Here is a 22,222-nt window from a genome sequence, read left to right as displayed (position 1 = left end):
TTGCCACCCAGGGTGCCCAGCCACTGGAGTGTTGTGACGTCTGTCTATTGCCTTGATCCTTGCGGACTCAAACACATAGATTTTGTCTTTAAAATGGAAGAGCTCGTCTTCCCATAAATAGTTTTCATTGCCGTCAAGGCGTGCCTTCTCTTCTGAGGAGATGTCTTTCTTGAAGACTTCTAGAAGATCGGAATCCTGCCCAATTCTAACATTGGCAACCCTTGATTGGTCTATCAGGGTGACACCTTTGTTGTCATCTTTGATGCCGTGGGCATGATCCTCTATTCTGGACAAAGTGTCCACTTTCCCCGTAAAACTTCCCGGATTATGAATTAACTTGTAATTAAACCTAGACAAGTACACCGCATAGCGGGCCAGTGCTCTAGCGCTCTAATGATGGCCAGCATCTCCTTATCATAGATTTGATAGTTGCGCTCTGTAGGCAACAAACTATGTGATAAATAGGCACAAGGCATCCAAAGATTGTCAGGGCATTTAATTGATAGAACAGCCCCAGTAGCAAAATCAGAAGAGTTGGTTTCTAGCCGGAACTCTTTGTCTAATTCTGGAAATGCCAATATGGGCGCTATTGTAAATGCATGTTTAAGCTTATCAAAAGCTTCCTGTTCCTTGGTGCCCCAATGCCAAACAATGTCCTTTTTATTGAGATTGTTCAACAGTCTCGTTATTTTTGCGAAGTTTTCAACAAACCTTCGGTAGAAATTACCTAAGCCAAGGAAGGCCCTAACTCCTTTGATGCAAGTAGGTTCAGGCCAATCCAATATAGCTTGAACTTTCTCAGGATCCATCCTGATTCTGTTCTGGCCAATTATCATACCGAGGAAGTCTACTTCCTTCACATTGTCCAACTTTGTAAATATTAATAAATTGGCAATGTAAATGACGACACAGTTTTCCATATCCGCAAAGATCTTGTTCATCATGCTCTGGAAGGCCGCCGGTGAATTGGTCAACCCAAAGAACATAATGAGGGGCTCAAAGGATCCTCGGTAGCACGTGAACGTGGCCTTCCAAGCATCTTCTTCCTTGATACGTACATTATTGTACCCCCATCTGAGATCCATCTTTGTTAAGATCTTGGCACCAGCCAACTTGTCCACTAGCTGACTGATTAAAGGCAGTGGATACGTGTTTTTAACTGTGTACTCATTCAAGTAACAATAGTCCATAATCATGCGCTTCTTATCATCCTTTTTAGGAATGAAGAACACCGGGGATGTTATAGGGCTTTTGGAAGGTCTGATGTAACCCTTCCTAAGCTGTTTGTCTATGAAACTTGAAACCTCATCTCTTTCTGGAGCAGAGAAGGGAATCATGTGTCCCTTTTTTGGTTTGAACGTGTCCTTCAAATCTATTGCATGGTCCCAAGGCTTAGCCTCTGGGAAGTGCTCTGACTTATGTTTTGAAAAGACTTTCCAGAAGTCATGGTACTCATTGTTGTTGTCAATCTTTTCCAAAGATCTGAGTCCATAAACGTGACCAGCATCTATCTTTTCAAGGCGCTCAGTTTGACGGACGTGATATGGTTTACCCAAGTTTTTACACTCCTGAGGGCAATGTGACAATGTGACAACCCCTGTCTGCCAGTCAATCTCAGGATTGTGTTTAAATAGCCAGGTCCAGCCCAAGATTAAATTAATCTTCCCTAGTTGGGTAGCTTTGGCGGTGACTCGTTCTCTGTGTCCTTGGTACTCGACAACAAAAAAACATTTGTGCATAATGCAGCCACCTGCGTTAAGTGTACCATCAACATTATAGACGGGTATAGATACATCTAATTTTACAAGGGGGAGCCCAATTTGCTCCGCCCAAACCTGATCTATGAAGATGCCGTTAGTGCATGAATCAAGCAGTGCGCTGGTTGGGTGTACTGTGCTCCGGGCAAGGTTTTCCACACCAACATCTAAATGGATCTTTTTTTGGAATAAATATGTGCGCATTAACACATGCCTTGGGATTTCTGTGGAAAATGGCTCCAAAGAAGAAGAAGAAGAAATATCAAGAGAAACATGTTTTTCTATTTTATAATTTTCTATATTTTTATTTTTATTTTTACCAGAATCAAGCACCCTAGTGTTTGTCTTGCCGGGGCCACACTCCAGAGGAGACGGTGGTGCAGCGGTAGTATCATAAATATTACAGTTACAATTCTTCATACAAGTACATACTTCAGATAGCAAATTAAAAAAAATATTTACAAATGTGAGAGCCACCCCCTTTCCTTTATTGCTCGTGCAACACCCCGGAGCAGGGGCCATCTTGTTGTGGTTTACTTCATTTCTTCGAGGAGTGAAGGCACCCATGTGACCTAAGCTCCAAATTCTTTTCCCTGGGCTTTCATCTTGTTGACCTGTTGGTCATAGAAGAAAGCTCGGATTTCGTCATACGAATGACCGGCCAGAGTAGTGAGCCAATCATCTGGTTTCTCTGCTTCTAATTGGCGCGCCTGGCACCCTTGGTTATTTTTTTGGTGAGCAGTCTGCGCTCCATTTGTACAATTTTGGGCCATGTGCCCCTCCTCGCCACAGTTGTAGCAAGTGAATCTGCGCGTCTGTCCGCCCTGGACTGCGCCAATATCCATAGGAGCTCCCTGCCCTGGTTGCAACTCAAATGGTTGGAACCCGTGAGAGTGATTGTGTTTTTGGTTTGATGAGCCAGGGCTTCTCTGGGAATAGTTTGGTTTTGGTGGTGGTCCTGCCACCTTGATGCATTTTGTAGAGCTCTATGGCCCTACCTATTTTTTGAACCTCCTCCACTGCTTGGATGAGGTTCTCACTCCTCATATCCTGCAGATAAAGCTGTTCTGCAATGTGGGGGTTCACATTACGTTCCAGCAGTTCCACTGCATGTTTATTAACTTAGCCCCCTTGGATAGAGAGGGCCAGGAACCGGGTTACAAAATTGTCCATCCTCATGTTTCCTTGCTTGAAAGTACGGATCTGCTGGCATGCCAAGTCACGCTCAGCTTACGGTTTGAAATATTTTTCGATGTCAACTTTGAGATCATCCCAGACAGGCCACACTCCCATGGTGTAGCACTCCTGCATTCCAACTTGGGCATATTGACCCGCCACAGGTCCTTTTAGTCAAGATAGCACTGCAGTGGCTATCTCAAAGTCATTGGCAAACACGTCCCAGTTTGCCTTGACCCAAATCTGGAGCTTGATCCACCATTCGGCAAATTGTGCTCTATCTCCTTTGAAGGCACCAGGGTCAGCGACAACTTTGACTTTCTTCTTGAATTTCTCAACTGAGGGGGTTGCCGCAGGGGGGTGGGGCTGCAGCTCAGCAAGTTGCGTGGTCAATGCCAAGATCTGCTGCTGCATGTTGTGCAACAGAGTGTTGACATCGGTTTGGGGTTGCGACGACATGTCAACTTGTTCTCTTTGGTAATCTAATGTAAACAAACGTAACTGGGGGTCCCTGTTTGCTATCTGTGGATCTACCTCTTCCCAGCTGAGTATCGGATCTCAATCTCCGACTACCTACACTATAGTATTTGAAAATGTATATAAAAGTTATAGTATTGAACCCTAGTCCAAACAGTTGTCAGGGGGTGGTCCACTTGTTAAGCTGTCAACCCTTCTCCAGACTGGCAGAGGCAGTGCCCGGCCTGGTCAGAGGAAAACGAAGAGGAAGTTTTGTATTTAAATTTCTAATCAACAATAGTTCCACACTATTGCTGAGCTAAAGTACTCCCCTTAACACTGGGGGCCGTGTATCAATAATTATTGTCTCTTCTCCCAAAGCAATATAAGGCCATCGCTAGGAGCGCATCTATCTGCTATACAGGATATTCCCAAACAACAATACTATCATCTTAACCCTGGGGTCTGGGTTTGCACAACGTGCGAGAGAGTAAAAAGAGCGAGTCCTAATGTAACAACCAAGAGTTTGTTACTCTGGTGCACAACTAAAACCAACTATAGAGAGGATGATGAGGGAGTGGTTACCCGTTGGGCTTCAACAAGTTAGTTGTGAGGGTACAACAGGAGGACTCGCTGAGGAGTCTCCTTGATCTATTGGTTTATATATACTACTACAGGTTTGTTTGTACATATGTACTGTACAGTTGATAGAGGCAGTGGCTGATGATGTCATGGGGCCTAGCCCGTGTGACCAGCTCCACTGCGTAAGAGGCTTGTATCTAAAATAAGAAGAAAGGCAGTGCAGCACGAAAAAGAGGAGTTTAAACAAAAGGGAAAGTGCAACATGGCACAGAGTGTGAAAACTACAGTAAAAGGTTAAAGAGGAGAATGAAAATTAACAGTCCAAAAATGTGGTATCGTAACAGCTTCAGGCTGTTTCACGTAGTCAGTCTAGTGATAGCATGCGGGCTTGGATGCTTGACAACCAGAACGGAGTTGAGAACAGCATTGATGACCCATGGGAAGAGGAGCGGACTTGGAGAGATCCCAGTGCTCACAAAGTATGAAGTACCACTTCTGGTTGGCTCCGCAAAGATTATCAGTGTAGTGAAATCATCTGGGTAATTTCCTTTATATCAATTACAGCATTCAGGCTAACTTGTAAAACTACCTCTACATAGGTGCAACTTCTGAAAAATTGCATTGATAGTTCATCTTATGAATCTCAGCTGCTGTTCACCCTTGGTGAATGTAGCTCACTGGCAGAAAAACATAATTGAGACCTCATCCCTTTCTTTCTTTCCTTAACTGGTCTGGACACGTCCTCTCGGCTACCTTGGTATAAATTGACATCCTGGCTGACTTTATTCAGCAAATTCAGCAATCCAAAGGCTCTCTTGCTCTTCATTGTTATCCCCCTTAGTAGGGCCTTCACGTTTAAGTGAGGCAATTCATTCTTGAGCATGAAATATGATATCTAAGTGGTACCTAACAAAGCAGGCCAATAAGAGATAACGTGGGGCCCAAGGTTCTTCTGCTTGGGCTGTTTGCCTAATACCTTCTCTCAAACCCCTCTCTATTTGGGTAGAATTGGGGACCTTGTTTTAGGCAATGCTGGTTTGCAGTTATCTAGGTCCAGCTACGCAGAAGACCTTCCCAGAGGTTCAAATGATGGAGTTCATTCAGATCTCTCCTTTTCCACCATTCATTTACAGACGTTCTACAATCCTTCTATCCTTGCCAACACCAGTTACACAGCAGGCATAACCAACTTTTGTCACGCCCAAAATCAATGAAAAAGTCTGAAAGTAGTTAAAATGTTTAATTACATTTTGGACCTACAAGACTTTATCAGAATAATGTATTTTTGTTAACATATTTCTACATATTCACACAAAAACATAGTATTTATGGGAATATGTCAACAAAAAGACATCATTTTGTAGGTCCAAAATGCATTCAAATATTTCAGCTACTTTCAGAATTTTCCATCAATTATGAGTATGACAAAAGTTGGTTATGCTTGCTGTGTTATCCTGTTCCTCGTAACTATCGAGAAAACATACAATGGACTCAGCATCAAAGGTGTATCATAAAAGATAAAAGCATCACTGTGCATAGTACAGAAGAATTAGAACAACTTGTAAGTTTAATTCCACATTACAGCCACTTTCTATCTATACTGATTTTATATGTAGATCCAGTCATTCTATCCAAACGGTCAAAAAATGCCTAATTCCTTTATTACTATTCCAGAGGGCACAATTGCCAGGTGAGTTTTGTATTTTTGCTTGTTGAATAACAACTTTTAAGAAATATGTTTGAAGTAGTGCACTAGATTTGTGCAATGTTGATGGCACACTACTAGCCTTTGTATGCACTTCTATGCCAAATTATCTGCGTGCCAATCTGCAGGAGCTTTTAGAGCTCTCATTTGATACTGAAGGGATACAGCAACTTATTCACCAGTCTGGTAGCTCTTCTAAAGAGGCAGCACCTTTACAAAGCCTGCATTTTTCAAGTTATAATCGCTATACTACTAAGGTTGGCTTTTGTTGAAATACTTTCAAGTGGTTTTATGCTTATTTTATTTCTTTGTTTAAGGGAAAAGATGCACTTCAGTCACCCCCAAAACATAAGCATTTAGCTTCAACTATCTGTGTAAATGTATAAAGCTAAGAGCTTGTTTTTCCTGGTATCATCCCAAGTGCTCCAGCAAGGATGGGATCATCCCAGAAGCGGAATAATACCACCCTTCTGGGATTTTCCCATGGTATCAGACCATGTACCATAGTGGGATTATCCCTCAGATGGGATAATCCCAATAACCTGTCACATGTCACATGGTATCAGGGGGATTGGTGCTAATACTAACATGTGAGAATGCTGGGCCAACTAGTGAAGATATTTCCAGTCTTTTCCACCTGAATAATGGTACTTTAGCCCAATATAATCAAGACTATTTTGAAATATATGAGTTACAAGTTCCTCATTGTAGCTTACTGCAAATTTGGGGAGAAGCATTCCCTTTTTTTTAAATGTGGAACATTATCAATTTCTAGATATAATCAATTGCAGGAACCATACACTAGAAAGATGCTGTTGTCCTTGCTGATAGATGTGATATGTGAGTTCTGCTTTTTTGCAAGGTTTATTATACCCTTAATTGAAGTAAAAACTAGGAAACACAACACAAATGCTGTGACAACAAAGTAATCTGCAGAAGGACATCGAATATTAGATTTACACTAGATCTGGCATATTCTGTGAGGAAAATCCTGACCTTGTAGAAAGTAAAACATAGTAAAAAGAAACATAAAGTCATGTTCTTGCAAAAACATGAATTTACCACTTTTGTGGCACTACCAAGGTATTTGATACCTTATATTGTACATTCTCTGAGAGTGGTTCCTGGGGGCTGCTGGCTGAAGGTCTATGGGGAGAGGGGGATGCTTGCTATGTACAGTATAATACACAAGATCTCCATTTTGATACTCCTACACTAGATGACTTGAGTGTGAGGATTAATTAGGCACTGCTTAGGTATTTAATACCTTGAGTTGTGCCATTTCTGGGAGCTACCAGCTGAAGGTCTAAGGGGTGACTGGTGCCTATATGCTGACTGTGTATAGTACAGTATCTAAGTCCACAAAGAATCTGAGTGCTGTAAAGGTATTCTTTTTTTAGATTCTTGAGAAATTGAAATGAATCCGGAAAATATTTTTTCATGCCAAGTAAGGTTTCTGCCAACATTCTCTGTCTCTCATATGATAGTGATGCTGTCTCACACCACTCTTTTTGGATTATCATTTTTATGGCAATATGTAGAACTCAGGTAATTTCCTTCAAAACTGATTCTGACCATTGACATTGCCCAACTTTTGATTTTTTTTACTGAGGATCATCCCACACTGATCTGGACAAATCCCTGAAATAGGGTGTGATCATCCCAGTTAAATCTGTACATGTCCCCACGTAACATGGGGTTACCCACTTCTCACATGGACAAATACCAGAAGGGGGTGGGATCATCCCAGTTCAATATGGACAAATACCATAAAGGGATGGGATGATCCCAGCTCAATGTGGACAAATACCACAAGAGGATGGGATAATCCCAAGCCAATCTGGGATGATCCCAAACCAATCTGGGAAAATCCCAGTTAAGCATGGACAAATACCAAATGAGATGGGATGATCCCAAACCAATATGGGAAAATCCCAGCAAGAGATGGGATGATCCCAGTTAAGCATGGACAAATACCAAAAGAGGATGGGATGATCCCAATTGAATCTGGGAAAATCCCAGCAAGAGATGGGATGATACCAGTTTAACATGGACAAATACCAAAATAGGATGGGATGATCCCAATTGAATCTGGGAAAATCCCAGCTTAACATGGACAAATACCAAAGAGGATGGGATGATCCCAATCCACTCTGGGAAAATCCCAGCCAGAGATGGGATGATCCCAGCTCAACATGGACAAATACCAAAAGAGGACGGGATGATCCCAAACCAATCTGGGAAAATCCCACCAAAGGATGGGATGATCCCAGTTAAGCATGGACAAATACTAAATAAGATGGGATGATCCCAGCTTAACATGGACTAATACCAAAAGAGGATGGGATGATCCCAAACCAATCTGGGAAAATCCCAACAAGAGATAGGATGATCCCAGTTAAACATGGACAAATACCAAATGAGATGGGACAATCCCAGCTCAACATGGACAGATACCAAAAGAGGATGGGATGATCCCAAACCAATCTGGGAAAATCCCAACAAGAGATAGGATGATCCCAGTTAAACATGGACAAATACCAAATGAGATGGGACAATCCCAGCTCAACATGGACAGATACCAAAAGAGGATGGGATGATCCCAATCTACTCTGGGAAAATCCCAGCCAGAGATGGGATGATCCCAGCTCAACATGGACAAATACCAAAAGAGGATGGGATGATCCCAAATCAATCTGGGAAAATCTCAGTTCAACATGGACAAATACCAAGGGGGGATAGGGTCATCTCAAACCAATCTGGGAAAATCCCAGCAAAAAAGGGGATGATCCCAGTTAAATGTGGACAAATACCAAATGGGATGGGATCATCACAATTTGATATGGACCAATGCCTGAAGGGTAAAGCATCATCCCAAACCAGCCAAGGAAAGTCTTGGAAAGAGATGGGATCATTCCAGTTCAATCTGATCTAGAAAAATCTCCAAATTACATAGGATCATCTCACTACATCACAGACAAATCCAAGCAGGGGACAAGATCACCCTGAGTCAGAATAGGACAGGGAGATCCCACAACAGGAACAGAATTATCGAATAGCATGCTTAGGCTGCTGGTGACTCAGCATGACAGGGGAAAATACTCCTGAAATGCACTAAGGTTATTCTGTAACATATAATCATAGGTAAGTTCCCAGCAGCTTAAAATATTATTGTCCTTTTCCAGCAGTTTCCATTTTTTACATGTTGCAGTATTTTGTTTGTAAACCAACTATTATGTTATGGTAGGACCTGGATGAACCTAAGGTTGAACTGGGACAGTGATTCAGAGTAGCCCTCACGTAGGTTCATCCCAAGTCACATGAAATTGCATAAGCATGCAGAGCACACCTTTCAGCCATTTTTGTTTTCACAAAAATTTATAATCAATTGTATGCGTGGGGACATATAGTGGATAAAATGGGTGTTGGCTTGTGGATGCTGGGCTGCCACAAAGAGCCAGCAATTTGTCTCATGCAAGACATGTTCTGCCTTTGACAATGATGCAGCAGAGGGAAGGATAATGAATATATAGTACTTACTCGGACTGGTATCTTTGTGCATTTTTCAGTTCAGGCACTTGGATAAAGCTGCACAATTCAAAAAAATATCATATCTTTTGGATCAGCACATTAAATGGATTTGTGACATATCTTTGCCTGGTTGCAAGAGTGTTACATTATTTAAAGTTGGATGAGCCTGAATGAGAGGTATTGTAATCCTGCAGATGTATATGCTTGGTATTGTCAAACATCTTGTATTCCTTTGACTATAAGCCATTTTAAGTAACATTGATAGAAATCCAGGGTAGATAAATCTACTTTGTGATATGCAGTAAATTATATGATAAGTAGGAATGACAAAGTTATATAGTCAGTTAAGGAAAAGAGATATGGTTGAATTATCTCCTAATCAACTGAATTAAATCAGGTTAATTTGTAAATGGTTATATGTCACAATTAGTTACACTAACCTTTGGTCAAAGTCTCCTCCATCAATCTATAGTATATGATATTACACTAGAAGCTGGACAAATTAAGGTTCAATTGAGAGTAAACACCATTTGAAATTTGTATATATGTTATAAATGATGAAAGCAGGTAGTATTGTATTCTGCTTCATGGCTATTATTACTATTGATAATGTATTGATGTTGGCTACATTTATGCAGGAACTATTTTTGCAGTAAAGCCCCCCTGACACCATGTGACATGTGGCAAATGTCTGGGATTATCCCATCTAATGGGATTATCCCACCATAACAAATGGTCTGATACCATGGGAAAATCCCAGAAGGGTGGTATTATCCCACTTCTGGGATGATCCCATCCTTGCTGGAGCACTTGGGATGATACCAGGAAAAACAAGCTTTTAGCTTTATACATTTACACAGATAGTTGAAGCTAAATGCTTATGTTTTGGGGGTGACTGAAGTGAAAAGATGCTCCAACCAATGTTCACCCAAGATATCTGGAACAAGAAGATGGTAGAAGGGTAAACTATTCTCAGATACCGGTCCCTTTGGATATGTCATATTTAGTCCGCGGGTACTATGTTATTTTGCATATGCACTTTTTATTGAGTTGCACTATGCTTGCTCAGTCATCAACTCACCTAGGTAATAGCCAGGTATTATTTTACCCTGCCGGAAACAGGTGTAAACATCCGGTACCTGGAAATATAATATATATTTTCAGCCCTCTAGGCCAAGACAAGGTACAGCTTGCCATTCAGTGACACCTTCTGGCTCCTACTAGCACAGTAGATCCACTTCTACAGTACCCTCATTTGTAGGCATATTTCCATATACTCAATATATCATTCTCATGATTCAACATTTTATTTGAGCCTACGCTAATCTTTCAAGTACTAGATAATTCATTTACAGTCTGATCTTTCACCCTATAGTTGTGGGAAAATATTTCCCCATTGGGATTAAAAAACCCGGACTTTCCCTTCTCATTTTTATGCTCGTTTCTAGGATAGTTACACCTCAGTTTGTATTGCACAAAACCGAGGTTAGTAGATACAGTCTTCTTCACATTTTCATTTACTTATTATGCTTCAGTATTGATTTCTTAGATCATTTCCCTGCTGCTTTATACTCACCCCTTCTGGTTCCTACACCCGAAGCAGTTGACCTTGATTGGGTCATGTGTCAGTATGCGTGTTGGCAAATGACCCCCAATACAGTCGTGATTATGTCCCTTTCTCGTGTAAATATCTCTCTTTTATTTCTTACTATTCATCTGATACTTTTGTTATAGAATTAATGGCTCACCCAACAAGTGGGCAGTTCAGGGGCAAAAAGCAGGCGACCATTGGGCGACCATTGGGCAATGTATTTTCCAACTGGCTAAAGACCTATTTTTCCTTTACATTTTCAAAATACTCACAATTAGTTGTTTTTGTTCCCTCAAAACTTTTGGCTAAAATAAGTAATTTATATTGTGTCATGCTATGTATCTGAAATGTTGAATCTTGGAATGTACAAATGTTCAATAAAATTATTATTATTCGCAATTACTTTTGTATCCCTCAACATTGCTAGTTTAACCCATGGCTGAAACTTGTAAGGAAATAAGTATTATATTTGTTATATATCCATAGCAAATGAAATTTGTAATGTAAGGTAGTTCAAATGTTGACCCAAATATTATTTTTTCCAACATATTTTGATAAACATGTTGGAGCAATCAAATTCTCCTCACTGTAAAGTGTCAGCTCATTCAAACTAAATGGCTCTTGTTTTGGATGAGCTGAGAGGCAAACAGAATTTCTCATGCTATGTCACACCATGTCACGCACATTTTGGTATTGTAGATTATCAGTAGATAATGGTTTTCCTGCCCCCCAAGCCTCCATTATGACCACATCCTCTTCTCGAAAGAAAACAGCTGCCTTGGCTCTCCTTAAGTCATCCCATGCTCAACAAAGGAAGGCTGCTTCCCTGGCTTCAGCCACAGCTGCTGCTATATCACTGGCTTCAGTATCATATTAAATCACATCAGCATAATTCAATTTTAACTGGTCATGCTTGGGTTAGGGAGCTATTATGTGGACATCCTCGTTAATTCCATAATATGATGGGGCTTTTCAAGCCAGTTTTGCGCAGGCTCCTTCAAAAGCTCAAGGATTGTTGCATTATCAACCGCTAGGACAGAATTTAATAGCAGCCAAGACTGCATTTGGCTGAGCATACCTTCAATGAATTCCAAAGCATCACCTGTAAATGGACAGTCAAGAACTTCAAGATGGATGAACCAATCCAAGGAAATCACCAGTAAAATCAAGTATCTTCATCCACGGACAAAAAAGTCCCTTCGGCAAGCACAACCCACGCATAGTGCCTATGGATATGGTCGGCGTAAGGTTATGTGATTGAAGTGTGTTTTGTTGGCAAATACCAATTGGTCTGCCTGAAAGTGGTCACCAACCAACATTTTGTAGAGAGCATGATCATCTTCATTGCACTTGCAAGCAGGATGGGTCACCTGAAACCAATGTTTCCTCAGTAGAAATTATTGATACATCAGATGTAATACTCACCTTTTTCATCATAAAACCCTGTCTCTTCAAAGTTCTCAGAATTGTTGTCAAGGAGGCTTGCACTTCACACACTTCTTGCAGCTGTTCCTGTAAATCACTAATTATCATATCAGGCAGACTCCAAACCAGTTGACAGATGTGTGTATATGCTACATCCTAGTGCTTAGTGATTATATAATCTGATTGTATAATTATCCAAAAATTTACCAAAACTTGAGTTGAGCATAACACACATGGCCGACTGGCACAACTTGTAGTGGTGCCAGATTTGGCCCTATTTGCCCCTCCGCTCCTTCCACTCAAATCAAGCAGGTCGTGACCAACGTCCTGGGAATGTCAATCAGAGTTGTAAAAATAGAAAACAGAAATAGAAACAATGGGGAGAAATTCAGGTATTCTATTAAGGTCACAGCCTTTCTGAGCACTCTATCTTTGTCTATCTTATGTCATTATTGAAGATCAAAGTACCCAGTGTAGAAAAAGCCAAGCAATGCGTGCAAGAAAAGTTTGGGATTATACCATGTGACTTATAAATACAGTCTGCTCGTTCACAACTACAAAGAAAAGATGTGTTCACCATTGCACCAACAGGATCAGGCAAGACACTTACATTCTGGATCCCACTATTTTTCAATGATAATGGGATAATAATTGTTGTTTACCCCCTCACAATTCTTGGAGCACAAAATGTTGATGAGCTGAAGCAATAGGACATCCCTGCTATCAATCTGGATGCAAAAAATGCCGCAGATGAGGCCTTCAAGGTCATTTGTTATTTTGCTATAGTGGTTTATTAACAAGGAATTATGGTCAGGATATAATGCAGTTTAAATACCGTGTCATTTTGGTCAGCCCAGAGCGAATCCTTCACGATCGTTGTTTCAATGCTCTCTGGAAGAACACTAAATTCACGGACCAGCTCTTCAATATCACCTATGATGAAGGCCATTGTATTAGCAAGTGGGGTAATAACTTTCAACCAGAGTATGCTGACCTTGGTAGGCTTTGCTGGATACTACCATCAAAAGTTGCTTTTCATGTTGCATCTGCAACTATGCCACCACCTATATTCCAGGATGTCCTGAGGAAACTACAAATTAGAGAAAATAATGTAGTTAAAGTTGTGCATTCATGTGATCGCCCAAATATTCACCTCATGGTAGAAGAAATGCAATAGCCTGCAAAGACACTTTATGACTTAGAGTGGGTGCTTGCAATTGATGGTGAAAAGCCATCTCAGAAGTTTATGGTTTTCAGTGATTCCCACAAGGAAACAGAGAGAATTGTGACTTACCTTCAAAGCCGGTACCTTGCTCACCAACAAAACAAAATTGTTTGGTTTCATTCAGGAATAAGCGCACAATTCCAGCAAAAAACTATGGATAGGCTGCAAAAAGGAGAGACTTAGGGCATTTGTTGTACAGACGCAGCTAGAATGGCAAGTTTTAGCTACTAAGCATAATCAATAAAGCTACTGACATTCAAAGGACAGGGCCTTGACATCCAGGATGTGGGCTTGGTTATTTAGTGGAAATATACAAAGTCACCTTGTACACTTTTCCAGCAGAGAGGACGGGCTGCATGACATCCCTCTGTTGAAGCAACTGGCATATATCTTGTTGAAGCTAAACACTTTGACTTATATTGAGCCAGTGCTGAAAAAAGGAAAAAAAAACGCTCTAAAAAGAGAAAGAGAAAAAGCGACAAAAATGGATCTGCAGAAAAGAAAGGAAGGGGGCAGGTTTCAACAAAAGAAATAGCTTTTCCAGACAAAATCCACTCTGATGACTTGGACAGCAGTAGCAATTTGAGTGAGGATGAAGTGGAAGAGATTCCAATGGCCACCTCAGCAAAGAAACAAGGAGAGAAAGTTCATCCACATCAAGATAAACTGGGCACACCTCACGACCACATCCGGAATGTTTTGAGCTTGAAATGTCTTGATAATGATGCATACGAGATTGCTGTGATGGACTTGTTCATAAATGCTCGTTCTTGTCAAGTCTGCCGGCGTAAAATTGTCAATGAATATTTTGAACACTCTGAAAGTGCGTACTACCTAGTTCAAATACCACTGGCCGATCCTATCATTGCATGGCACAGTCAATTCTGAACAACTCGGACTGTGTTGCTCACAGTGTTGCAAGGAAGTGTCATGCCTTTGTTGTGACACTTGTAACCCATCCTTGTTCTTGTTAGTTCAACCAAATACTCCAGAGCCAGTATCAAAACAATCAAAGAGAAAATTCAAACTGAAGGACAGCGACGTATCTATGCCAGACAGTGATCTCACAGCCAGCCTGAAAAAGTGGTGCAAGCAGCAAATGGTGGAGGAGGGACTTGAAGGAGACAATATCTTTGGCGCTCAGTGCATCATGCCTGATGATTTGTTGGCTAGAGTTGTGGTGCTGGCTTGTTTCCAGAAGCTAATCAGTGTGACCGCTCTTCAGGAGCAAACAAACTGGTGTTATGCAGAGTTGTATGGGCCTGCCATAATTGCTATTGCTCATTCACACTATCTGCCCCCACGTGCAACTCCACCTTCTAGATCACACACAAGTCCAGAAACATCATTGATCAGCACAATCAATACAAGCTCATGTGCATTACTGATTGACTCAAGATCAGGATTGTCGTTGATTGACACTATCAATTCAATCAATGTAGTTGTCCCTGCACTTGCTTCCACATCAACATCCACTACCTCAGTTTTAGGCCCTGTAAAGATGCCTAATGTCCTACCAATGGGCAATGATGTTATCATGGCTAATTAGAAGTGTCCGTACTCATGCAGATCTTGTGGTGCCGTTGGCCACATTGGTAGGTCATTTATTTATTCCTTTTCTTTGTTTTCACAACAATTTTTCCAGCGTCAAACTGTTCCTGTCCAAAATACATTGCCAAGCCAGCTCGCTCCAAGAAAAACATTCAGAATGTTGCTCCTAGTACAAACTAACTACTGCATTGGTAAGTCATTCCTCATACAAGTCTTCAGCTTCTAATTCGACGTTGTTTTTGGGCTCTTCCTCCTCCTCAACTTTTGTCCTGTGCATCAAACTCATACCCACTGCTAATTGATTGTTAATAACACTCTGTGCTGTTTGGCCTGGTATGAAAGAGTGAGTCTTTTTTTTCTTTCATGTGTACAGCTAATTTTTGAATGGTTTTTGTCATGTCAGGTGGGGCGTGTCAGATTGTGCAGTGCTGAAGGTAGAACACATTCTCAATTACTGTGTGGCAGTATCGGTAAACTTTAATTAGAGGAGATTCTTTTATAATGTGATCAATAGTATGATTCGGCCCAGATTCTGCAAATTCAACCTTGTTTTTCTTGTTAAGGACAGGATGTTAGAACAGCAAGAGCTTTACTGACCTTTGTGTACAGGTTGTTTCTTTCTACTAGCCAATCCATGGCACGGAATGCATCCACCTTACCTGTCGGGTTGCAGAGTAAGTTCATTCTAATTATCCTACTATTAGATCATCAGCTCCTGATGCAAAACAAATCAAGGATAAAAGACTACCTTACAGATGGTGGATAATTTCTTCGAAGGTTCGTGACAAAGCGCATCATTTGTGAAGCATACTTATATTTTCCTGTAGCTTTGACATGATAGATCCATGGAAGGAACAATGTCTCAACTCTCCCAATATCACCTGCATTCATCGCCTGGCAGAGGTCGACATATAGCAATTCATCACGGTTGCACAAGGTCTGGTTCTCAAAGTTTTTGCCTCGCTCAACATCAGGTCTTTTGCGGCCTACACTGATCTTATCCGATCCTGCAATGTTTTTCTTCACAATCTCTTGCAACATCTCCATTACTAGGTCCCAGGTTGGCTGACCCCTCGCAAACATCTCCAATATTGTCCACTCCTGATTGCAGCTCCGTGCTTCTATGCGCCAACAGTTGAGTATTGAGGCCCACAAGTCATGGTGTATAACATCATACATGCGGCAAAATCCAGGCTTAGTCACAATTTTACCTGTTTTGTTTGGTCGGAGGATGCCTACGCTCTGGAAGAGGCTGTTCTCGTTGTCCCTCCATGCCTTTGGATTTATGTAAGTACATCATAGTGCATGCACATGCCATCTTATAGTGGAATAGTCCAGGGATGAAAATGATATACTGAAAGCAATTTTGAGGTGTTTCTTCTATTCTCCTCGTATCTTGCACTGAATCCACTTGTTCCTTCATCAGGAGGTCTCCATGTACGAGAAGAATGTTTTCAGACATGTCAATGTCATGGTCTTCATCAAAATCTTTGTCATTTTTGTCACCAATGCCTCCCTGCCTAAGTAAGTTCTCTAGGACTTCTACATTCCCATCCACTGTTGACTGCTTTATATTCATTGCTCAGAATGGGATCTGATTTGTTTCGTGTACAGGTATTTTTTTGACCGCTTCTGGTTTGCCAGGAATGTCCTTGAAGTGCTCAAAAAAGCTGCTTCGGTGTACAAGAATATCTCAAACATGCCACGCAAAAGCTTCATAGCAAGGACTAAGTCTTTCAGGATGAGTTTTGTGGCTGTAAGTGTCCTCTTTGTGGAATGCAAGCATAAGTCTGTTGTCATTCATCAGTGGGAAAGACAAAGGTGACAGATTTCTGGGATCACACTGCTAGAGTTGAGCTGAACAACACAGAGGCACAGGATCCTGCACGCCAAAAAGGGAAATAGCTGTCGCAGAGGTTGCACTAACAAAGCTTCCACTTTTCTCAACAGTTGGTTGGGCTGTTTTGAAGTCAATGTCAAAATTGTTGTACGCAATCGCAGTGCACAGTGAATGAAGGGCCTTTTTCATTTGTGAAGAGGTGTCCTTTGAGAGGGATACTATAGCTTGGTAGATGGATGATAGGCTGACAGATAGGCCAGCGTGAGCGAGGGTTTCAATGACTTTCTCAGGAACGGACGTCGAGTGATAAAATATTCCTAGTATTGCTTGAAGTTGAAGGTAATTACATCTTTTGTTCAAGCTTTGAAGGAAGATAATAATGCAAATAACCATTTCTAGCTATGGTTACTAGTTGTCAACAGCCTAGTGACAATTCACTCACAATCATCAGCAGTGCAGCATTTCTTGCCCCTGCTTGCTTCTGGCTTTTTTTCATAGGGCTCTCTTCATCATGCTCGCTGTCTCTTGCAAGCTCCTTGGTACCACCTAGTTTGCCAAGGTCATTCTCCACCAGCGGTGCAAAGCCTACCAGCATTTCATCATTGTTTTGTCTCAGTTTCACGTGCCGATCATTGGGACCTTTGAGAAGCCTTTGTACAACAATCCAAAGGTGCAGTGCTATATCTTTCATTTTTGTTCCTAATACTGACAAGAAAGTATTGTCTAGCTGTTCTGTGGTCGCAGTGTTTGCCTTGAAGTGAAGGTCGTGTTGCTCTTGGCTCAGTTCTTCAACCTTCTTGCACAACACCCCACTAACAAGCCCAAATGCCCATGAAAATACTGACTGGTGAGCGGCCGACTGCTTGTGTAGAACAGTACATATCCTTTGTGCATTGCGTAAAAGCAACTCCCGGGCTGTTTTGTGACTAGGTTTGTTGCTCTTTAAAACTCCTTGGATCACTCCTGAAAGTGTGAGTTCATTCTGTTGTAGACATGCTATAATGTTACTTAACCAACTTGCAGTACTGTTTCCTGGCATTGTGGTGGTGTTCTTAGGTTAGCATAGGGCAGTCAGGTCCTTATATATGTTGCTATGATTGTGTTTTACATTCCTTACACAACACTGTATCCTTGCAGCTCACTCACAGCCCATTTCACTCGTGGCAAAATCCAGATCGCTTAGGTACATTATATTCAAATTGTTTTCTATTTTTACAACTCTGATTGACGTTCCCCGGATGTTGGTCACGACCTGCTTGATTTGAGTGGAAGGAGCGGAGGGGCAAATAGGGCCAAATCTGGCACCACTACAAGTTGTGCCAGTCGGCCATGTGTGTTATGCTCAACTCAAGTTTTGGTAAATTTTTGGATAATTATACAATCAGATTATATAATCACTAAGCACTAGGATGTAGCATATACACACATCTGTCAACTGGTTTGGAGTCTGCATATCAGGCTGCCTTTCTATGCAGCCCTCTAAGGGCAAACAGGTATTCTCTCAAGTTCTCCAGTTTGTTGGTATGTTTGTCAGATCCTCCTCACAGTCCTCTCGCTGATCCCTAGGTAACATAATGTTTGATGGTCGGGGATACTGTGTCAATGGAGGTCAAGGGTGATGGCCTTGCGTTCTTTGTGGATGTGGTGCCTCATGTTGTCCTCAAGGTTAGACTCTGACAGCCTACATGCCGCTCATCGGCACTGTGAAAAATTTCACACTCTGTCCAACCCCACTGTATATGTAATTTCAAGTACCGGTTTATCAATCTGAATTCAGCTGTATCTTTAAATATCGTGAATATAGTTATGGATTGAAATAATCTATCTACAATGGTATGGATCTGTAAATGTGGTCAGGTGATCCGAGCTCACATCATTTTCATGTTCTATTTTTGTATTTCTGACTGGGGGTTAGCAATATTTCAGACAAAAATAAGTCGAACTTGAGATCGCGGAATGCAAACATAACGACCGTTGACTATACAAGTCTAGGGCTTTTACTAGTTTGTTTGAGACCCTTTCAAGGTCTCGTGGTGCGAAATCGAGCGCTGTGACGCATTGGCACAAGCGCCGGTGGAATACTGTACATAAGTTACATGGGCACTCAATCATATCCTCTCCCACTTCTCTGTTTGATACGTTTATTTTTCTTGTGATGCTTCTTCGATCCAATATCACCCTCATTGACTAACACTGTAGCAATCCTTGCATTCCGCTCGCCGAGTGGGGTCCCATCACTGGCGAGAATGTTCTGATGCGGATATATTCGTTCCCTAGAGAATTCTTGCCCATCTCGAATTGAACCCTGAACGAAAGGACGAAAGGATAAGTTGGAGCTGTTAGTGAAGAACTCCATATCAAGCCTTTGTGATTTATTGCCTCGATCTTTAGTAGCGAGAGTGCTGCTAGAATTCGGCGGTACAAAAGTATCAGAATTTTTGGCAACCCTCGTCTCCGGAGCTCGCTTTTTGCTGGATGCTCGGAGGAGCGCTAGCTCATGTGTGCGCCCATTGAACAATTTTTCTGTTACTCCCGGGGGTGGGTGACAGAAAAGCAGCTTTGCATTCACATAGTCTTTTAGAATATACCGTGCAGCTCTCGCTTCGTCCGGGTTGCCTTGTCCTGAGCGCATAAAACCCCTAGCAACTGGAGCAATTCACGTGGTCAGGGCATCCCGAAATGATAAAAAACCATATTGCTTACTGGCATATGATATCAGAAAGTCCTCGGCTGTGACATTCACATCACCAACCTCGTCTGCCCCTCTTATTTTCACATTCAGACCATACGTCGCTTCAAGTACTTCTATCGGTAGTCTTTTCACCACAAGTGAAGTAGGGCCACTGTATTCTCTCATTTGATCAATCGGTAAAACCCCATCACAGACAAGCGCTGCCTTCGTTGTCGTGAACTGAGGAAACACCAAGCCGGGACAATCACAAAGTACGATGGTAGGCGATAAGTGTATAGTTTGGAAGTGTTTGGTTTTCCCGGGAGTCGAGGACACGCTAACTTTCTTCTCACCTACAAGAGCATTGATCGTAGAAGATTTCCCAACATTTGGGTAACCAACAAGTCCGACAACCAGCTTAGTCGGACGATTTCCGGAGGAATCCCTAAACGCTTCAACATAAATATAAATCAGGCTTCCTTCAAATACAAGCTACACATATACCATACACATACCATCGAGGTCAGGCGAAACAGTGACAAAGAGATCTTCTAATTCCATCACTGATAGGACCCGAATGCGAGGATCTTGCCCATCCAGTGGATCGTCTTCGGTTAAAACGTTAGGATACTCATCCTCTGTTTCGTCGCCAAGGGACTGTGAACCTTCATCTTGTATTGCGCTATTGTATATATCTTCACTATCGCTACTTTCAGCGCTGGGTGTTGGTGGATTGTCCGACTCTGATTCTGATCCGAATGATTCTTCAGGTGAAAGCTTTGCTTCAGCTTCAGCTAGTGCATTCCTCCGTGCTTCTTGTATGGCTACAGCATTGGCAGCAGAGAAGAAGGTAAACTGAACCCCTTGCTTGTCAAAGAAATCGGCCCAATGACGCCTGTGACATTGAAAACAGGAAAAATGGTTAGCTTTTCGCGGTACGATGCCACAAATCTCTACAAAAGAAGGTTGAAAATGAGTCCGTACTTGCCTCTGTTGGACAGTTAAGAGATCCGCCTTATTGATCAACAGAAGGCTCTTCCTTTTATTCCCTCCAGTTCCCTTTTCACCTTCAGGTCCCTCTATATCTTTCACATACGCCTCAAGATCCTCGCAACGGAATCTCAATGGGTTACGAGCATCGACGATCTGGATAACTAGATGGGAGCGCTCAACTACACGCCACAGTTGGCGCCAAACTTCCAAATTCCTTTCGAACGGCGTGAGAAGGAATTTCTCTTGTTCTTGAAGCCTAGAAGAACATCGTTTTAACTGTGACGTCCAATAGCCAACACATGAAAAGCGACACACTCAGCAAGACCTCTCCGCCACTCTAGAAATGAATCCTTTTCTTGGCGTTCTAGCTGAGCCATTGTCATGGCCTTCGTCCACGGTGGTCTTCTTGGTACTCTGAGCCGTTGCTTGTTGGCTTGATGTTTTTGAAGAGTGATTTCTTCTTCTTGATCACTAAGGAGGTATGGATTATGCGTCGGTCCAACTGGCGATTGTATGATTTTCACATTGCGCTTTTCTGGAAGTAAGGTGAATACCAAACGGGTAACGAACCTATATATCATAACACACCAGCTGTAAACTCTGTTCCCGCCAGTTGAGCTGTATTCAAGAACTCATCCAGATCCTTTTCCTGAGTGACGGATTTCAGCCGAATGGTGTTATCGATTTCTGTTGTGTACTGTTAAGCAGCCTTACAGTAAATCATAGTCCACATCCGACGGAGAAATGAGCACATACGAGGCTTGACTCTTGCTGCTGGCGGGCATCTTTGACTTTTTTATTGATAATCGCTCTCCCTAGACCTGAAGGATTTTGGCCAGCTCTCTGTTTGGGCGCCTTCAACGAAGTTTGAGGTGAGCAAAAGCAAAAGTATTTACTAAATCACACGAACTACGTACCATTGTGCGAGCTACAGTCGAGCTCTTGTGATAAAAGAACACTGGATCCCTATATGACAGTGTTCTCTGGAGCGTTGAAAGTTATAAGACTCGCTTTGAGAAGTGATGATGAGGATAAGATTGGAATCCCCGACTCTGCACCGCTAAATTTATCTCACGCTTTGACAGCTGAATTCAGATCGATAAACCGGTACCTGAAATTACACTGGGTATCCTAGACAATTTTCAACTGAACGTGCAACTACTTTTGTAGGGGAAAACACCAGTTTATGAGAAATGCAACCTCACATGTGGATAATAATTAATTTTCGGGTGATAAAACAAGGTGATAAGCAACCCATGGTATTTCATAGATCTGGATAGCCATATTAAGAAACATGCATATCAGATGTCAATACCATATAATATCAGTATGACTACTCACATATGGGATAACAGTACCATATATTCCCTACATGGTGTGATATAGCCATGTAGGCCACTTCAATATGAGACAACAGTACCATATACTAACTGTATGGTTTGATATAGCCATATATGCCATTCACATATAAGACAACAGAACCATATATTGCCAGTATGGCCCTCTCTAGCCATATGGCAAACATATATATATCATATGGCACCACTATATAATGCCTGTATGGTTTGACACAGCCGTATAGGCCACTTGCATATGAGACAACAATACTATGTACTACTCATATGGTTCTGGCTACCCATGTCAAAAACATATATATGGTACCACTATATATTACCTGTATGGCTTGATGCAGTCATATGGGCAACATACATAAGGTAT

The 22,222-nt window shown here is 41.7% G+C and overlaps 4 protein-coding genes across 4 annotated transcripts; all 4 read right to left on the bottom strand.

Annotated features, from left to right (window-relative positions):
• Positions 1 to 2,329: 2,329 nt before the first annotated feature.
• On the bottom strand, positions 2,330 to 3,392 carry SERLADRAFT_432505 (uncharacterized protein; the record flags this gene model as incomplete). The annotated part of the gene is made up of 2 exons (XM_007312687.1): positions 2,330 to 2,722; positions 3,120 to 3,392. The coding sequence occupies 2 exons, from the start codon at positions 3,390 to 3,392 to the stop codon at positions 2,330 to 2,332; spliced, it is 666 nt and encodes a 221-aa protein (XP_007312749.1).
• A 12,020-nt stretch (positions 3,393 to 15,412) lies between these two features.
• SERLADRAFT_344304 (uncharacterized protein) lies at positions 15,413 to 15,698 on the bottom strand (the record flags this gene model as incomplete). Its single annotated transcript, XM_007312686.1, has 2 exons — positions 15,413 to 15,544; positions 15,597 to 15,698. Coding segments are annotated over 2 exons (234 nt in total), but the record flags the coding sequence as incomplete, so codon positions are not given.
• Positions 15,699 to 16,845: 1,147 nt separating this feature from the next.
• Positions 16,846 to 17,878, bottom strand: SERLADRAFT_432503 (uncharacterized protein; the record flags this gene model as incomplete). The annotated part of the gene is made up of 3 exons (XM_007312685.1): positions 16,846 to 17,238; positions 17,282 to 17,489; positions 17,550 to 17,878. 3 exons carry the CDS (start codon positions 17,876 to 17,878, stop codon positions 16,846 to 16,848), a joined length of 930 nt encoding a protein of 309 aa, XP_007312747.1.
• An 851-nt stretch (positions 17,879 to 18,729) lies between these two features.
• On the bottom strand, positions 18,730 to 21,517 carry SERLADRAFT_455143 (uncharacterized protein; the record flags this gene model as incomplete). The annotated part of the gene is made up of 8 exons (XM_007312684.1): positions 18,730 to 19,485; positions 19,543 to 19,962; positions 20,026 to 20,405; positions 20,499 to 20,759; positions 20,819 to 21,038; positions 21,092 to 21,200; positions 21,260 to 21,358; positions 21,421 to 21,517. 8 exons carry the CDS (start codon positions 21,421 to 21,423, stop codon positions 18,944 to 18,946), a joined length of 2,034 nt encoding a protein of 677 aa, XP_007312746.1.
• Positions 21,518 to 22,222: the final 705 nt, after the last annotated feature.

Source organism: Serpula lacrymans, assembly GCF_000218685.1.
Source record: "Serpula lacrymans var. lacrymans S7.9 unplaced genomic scaffold SERLAscaffold_1, whole genome shotgun sequence".
Classification (NCBI taxonomy): domain Eukaryota; kingdom Fungi; phylum Basidiomycota; class Agaricomycetes; order Boletales; family Serpulaceae; genus Serpula; species Serpula lacrymans.
Note: the sequence above shows the minus strand (reverse complement) of the source record. Positions and strands in the feature narration are given on the sequence as shown.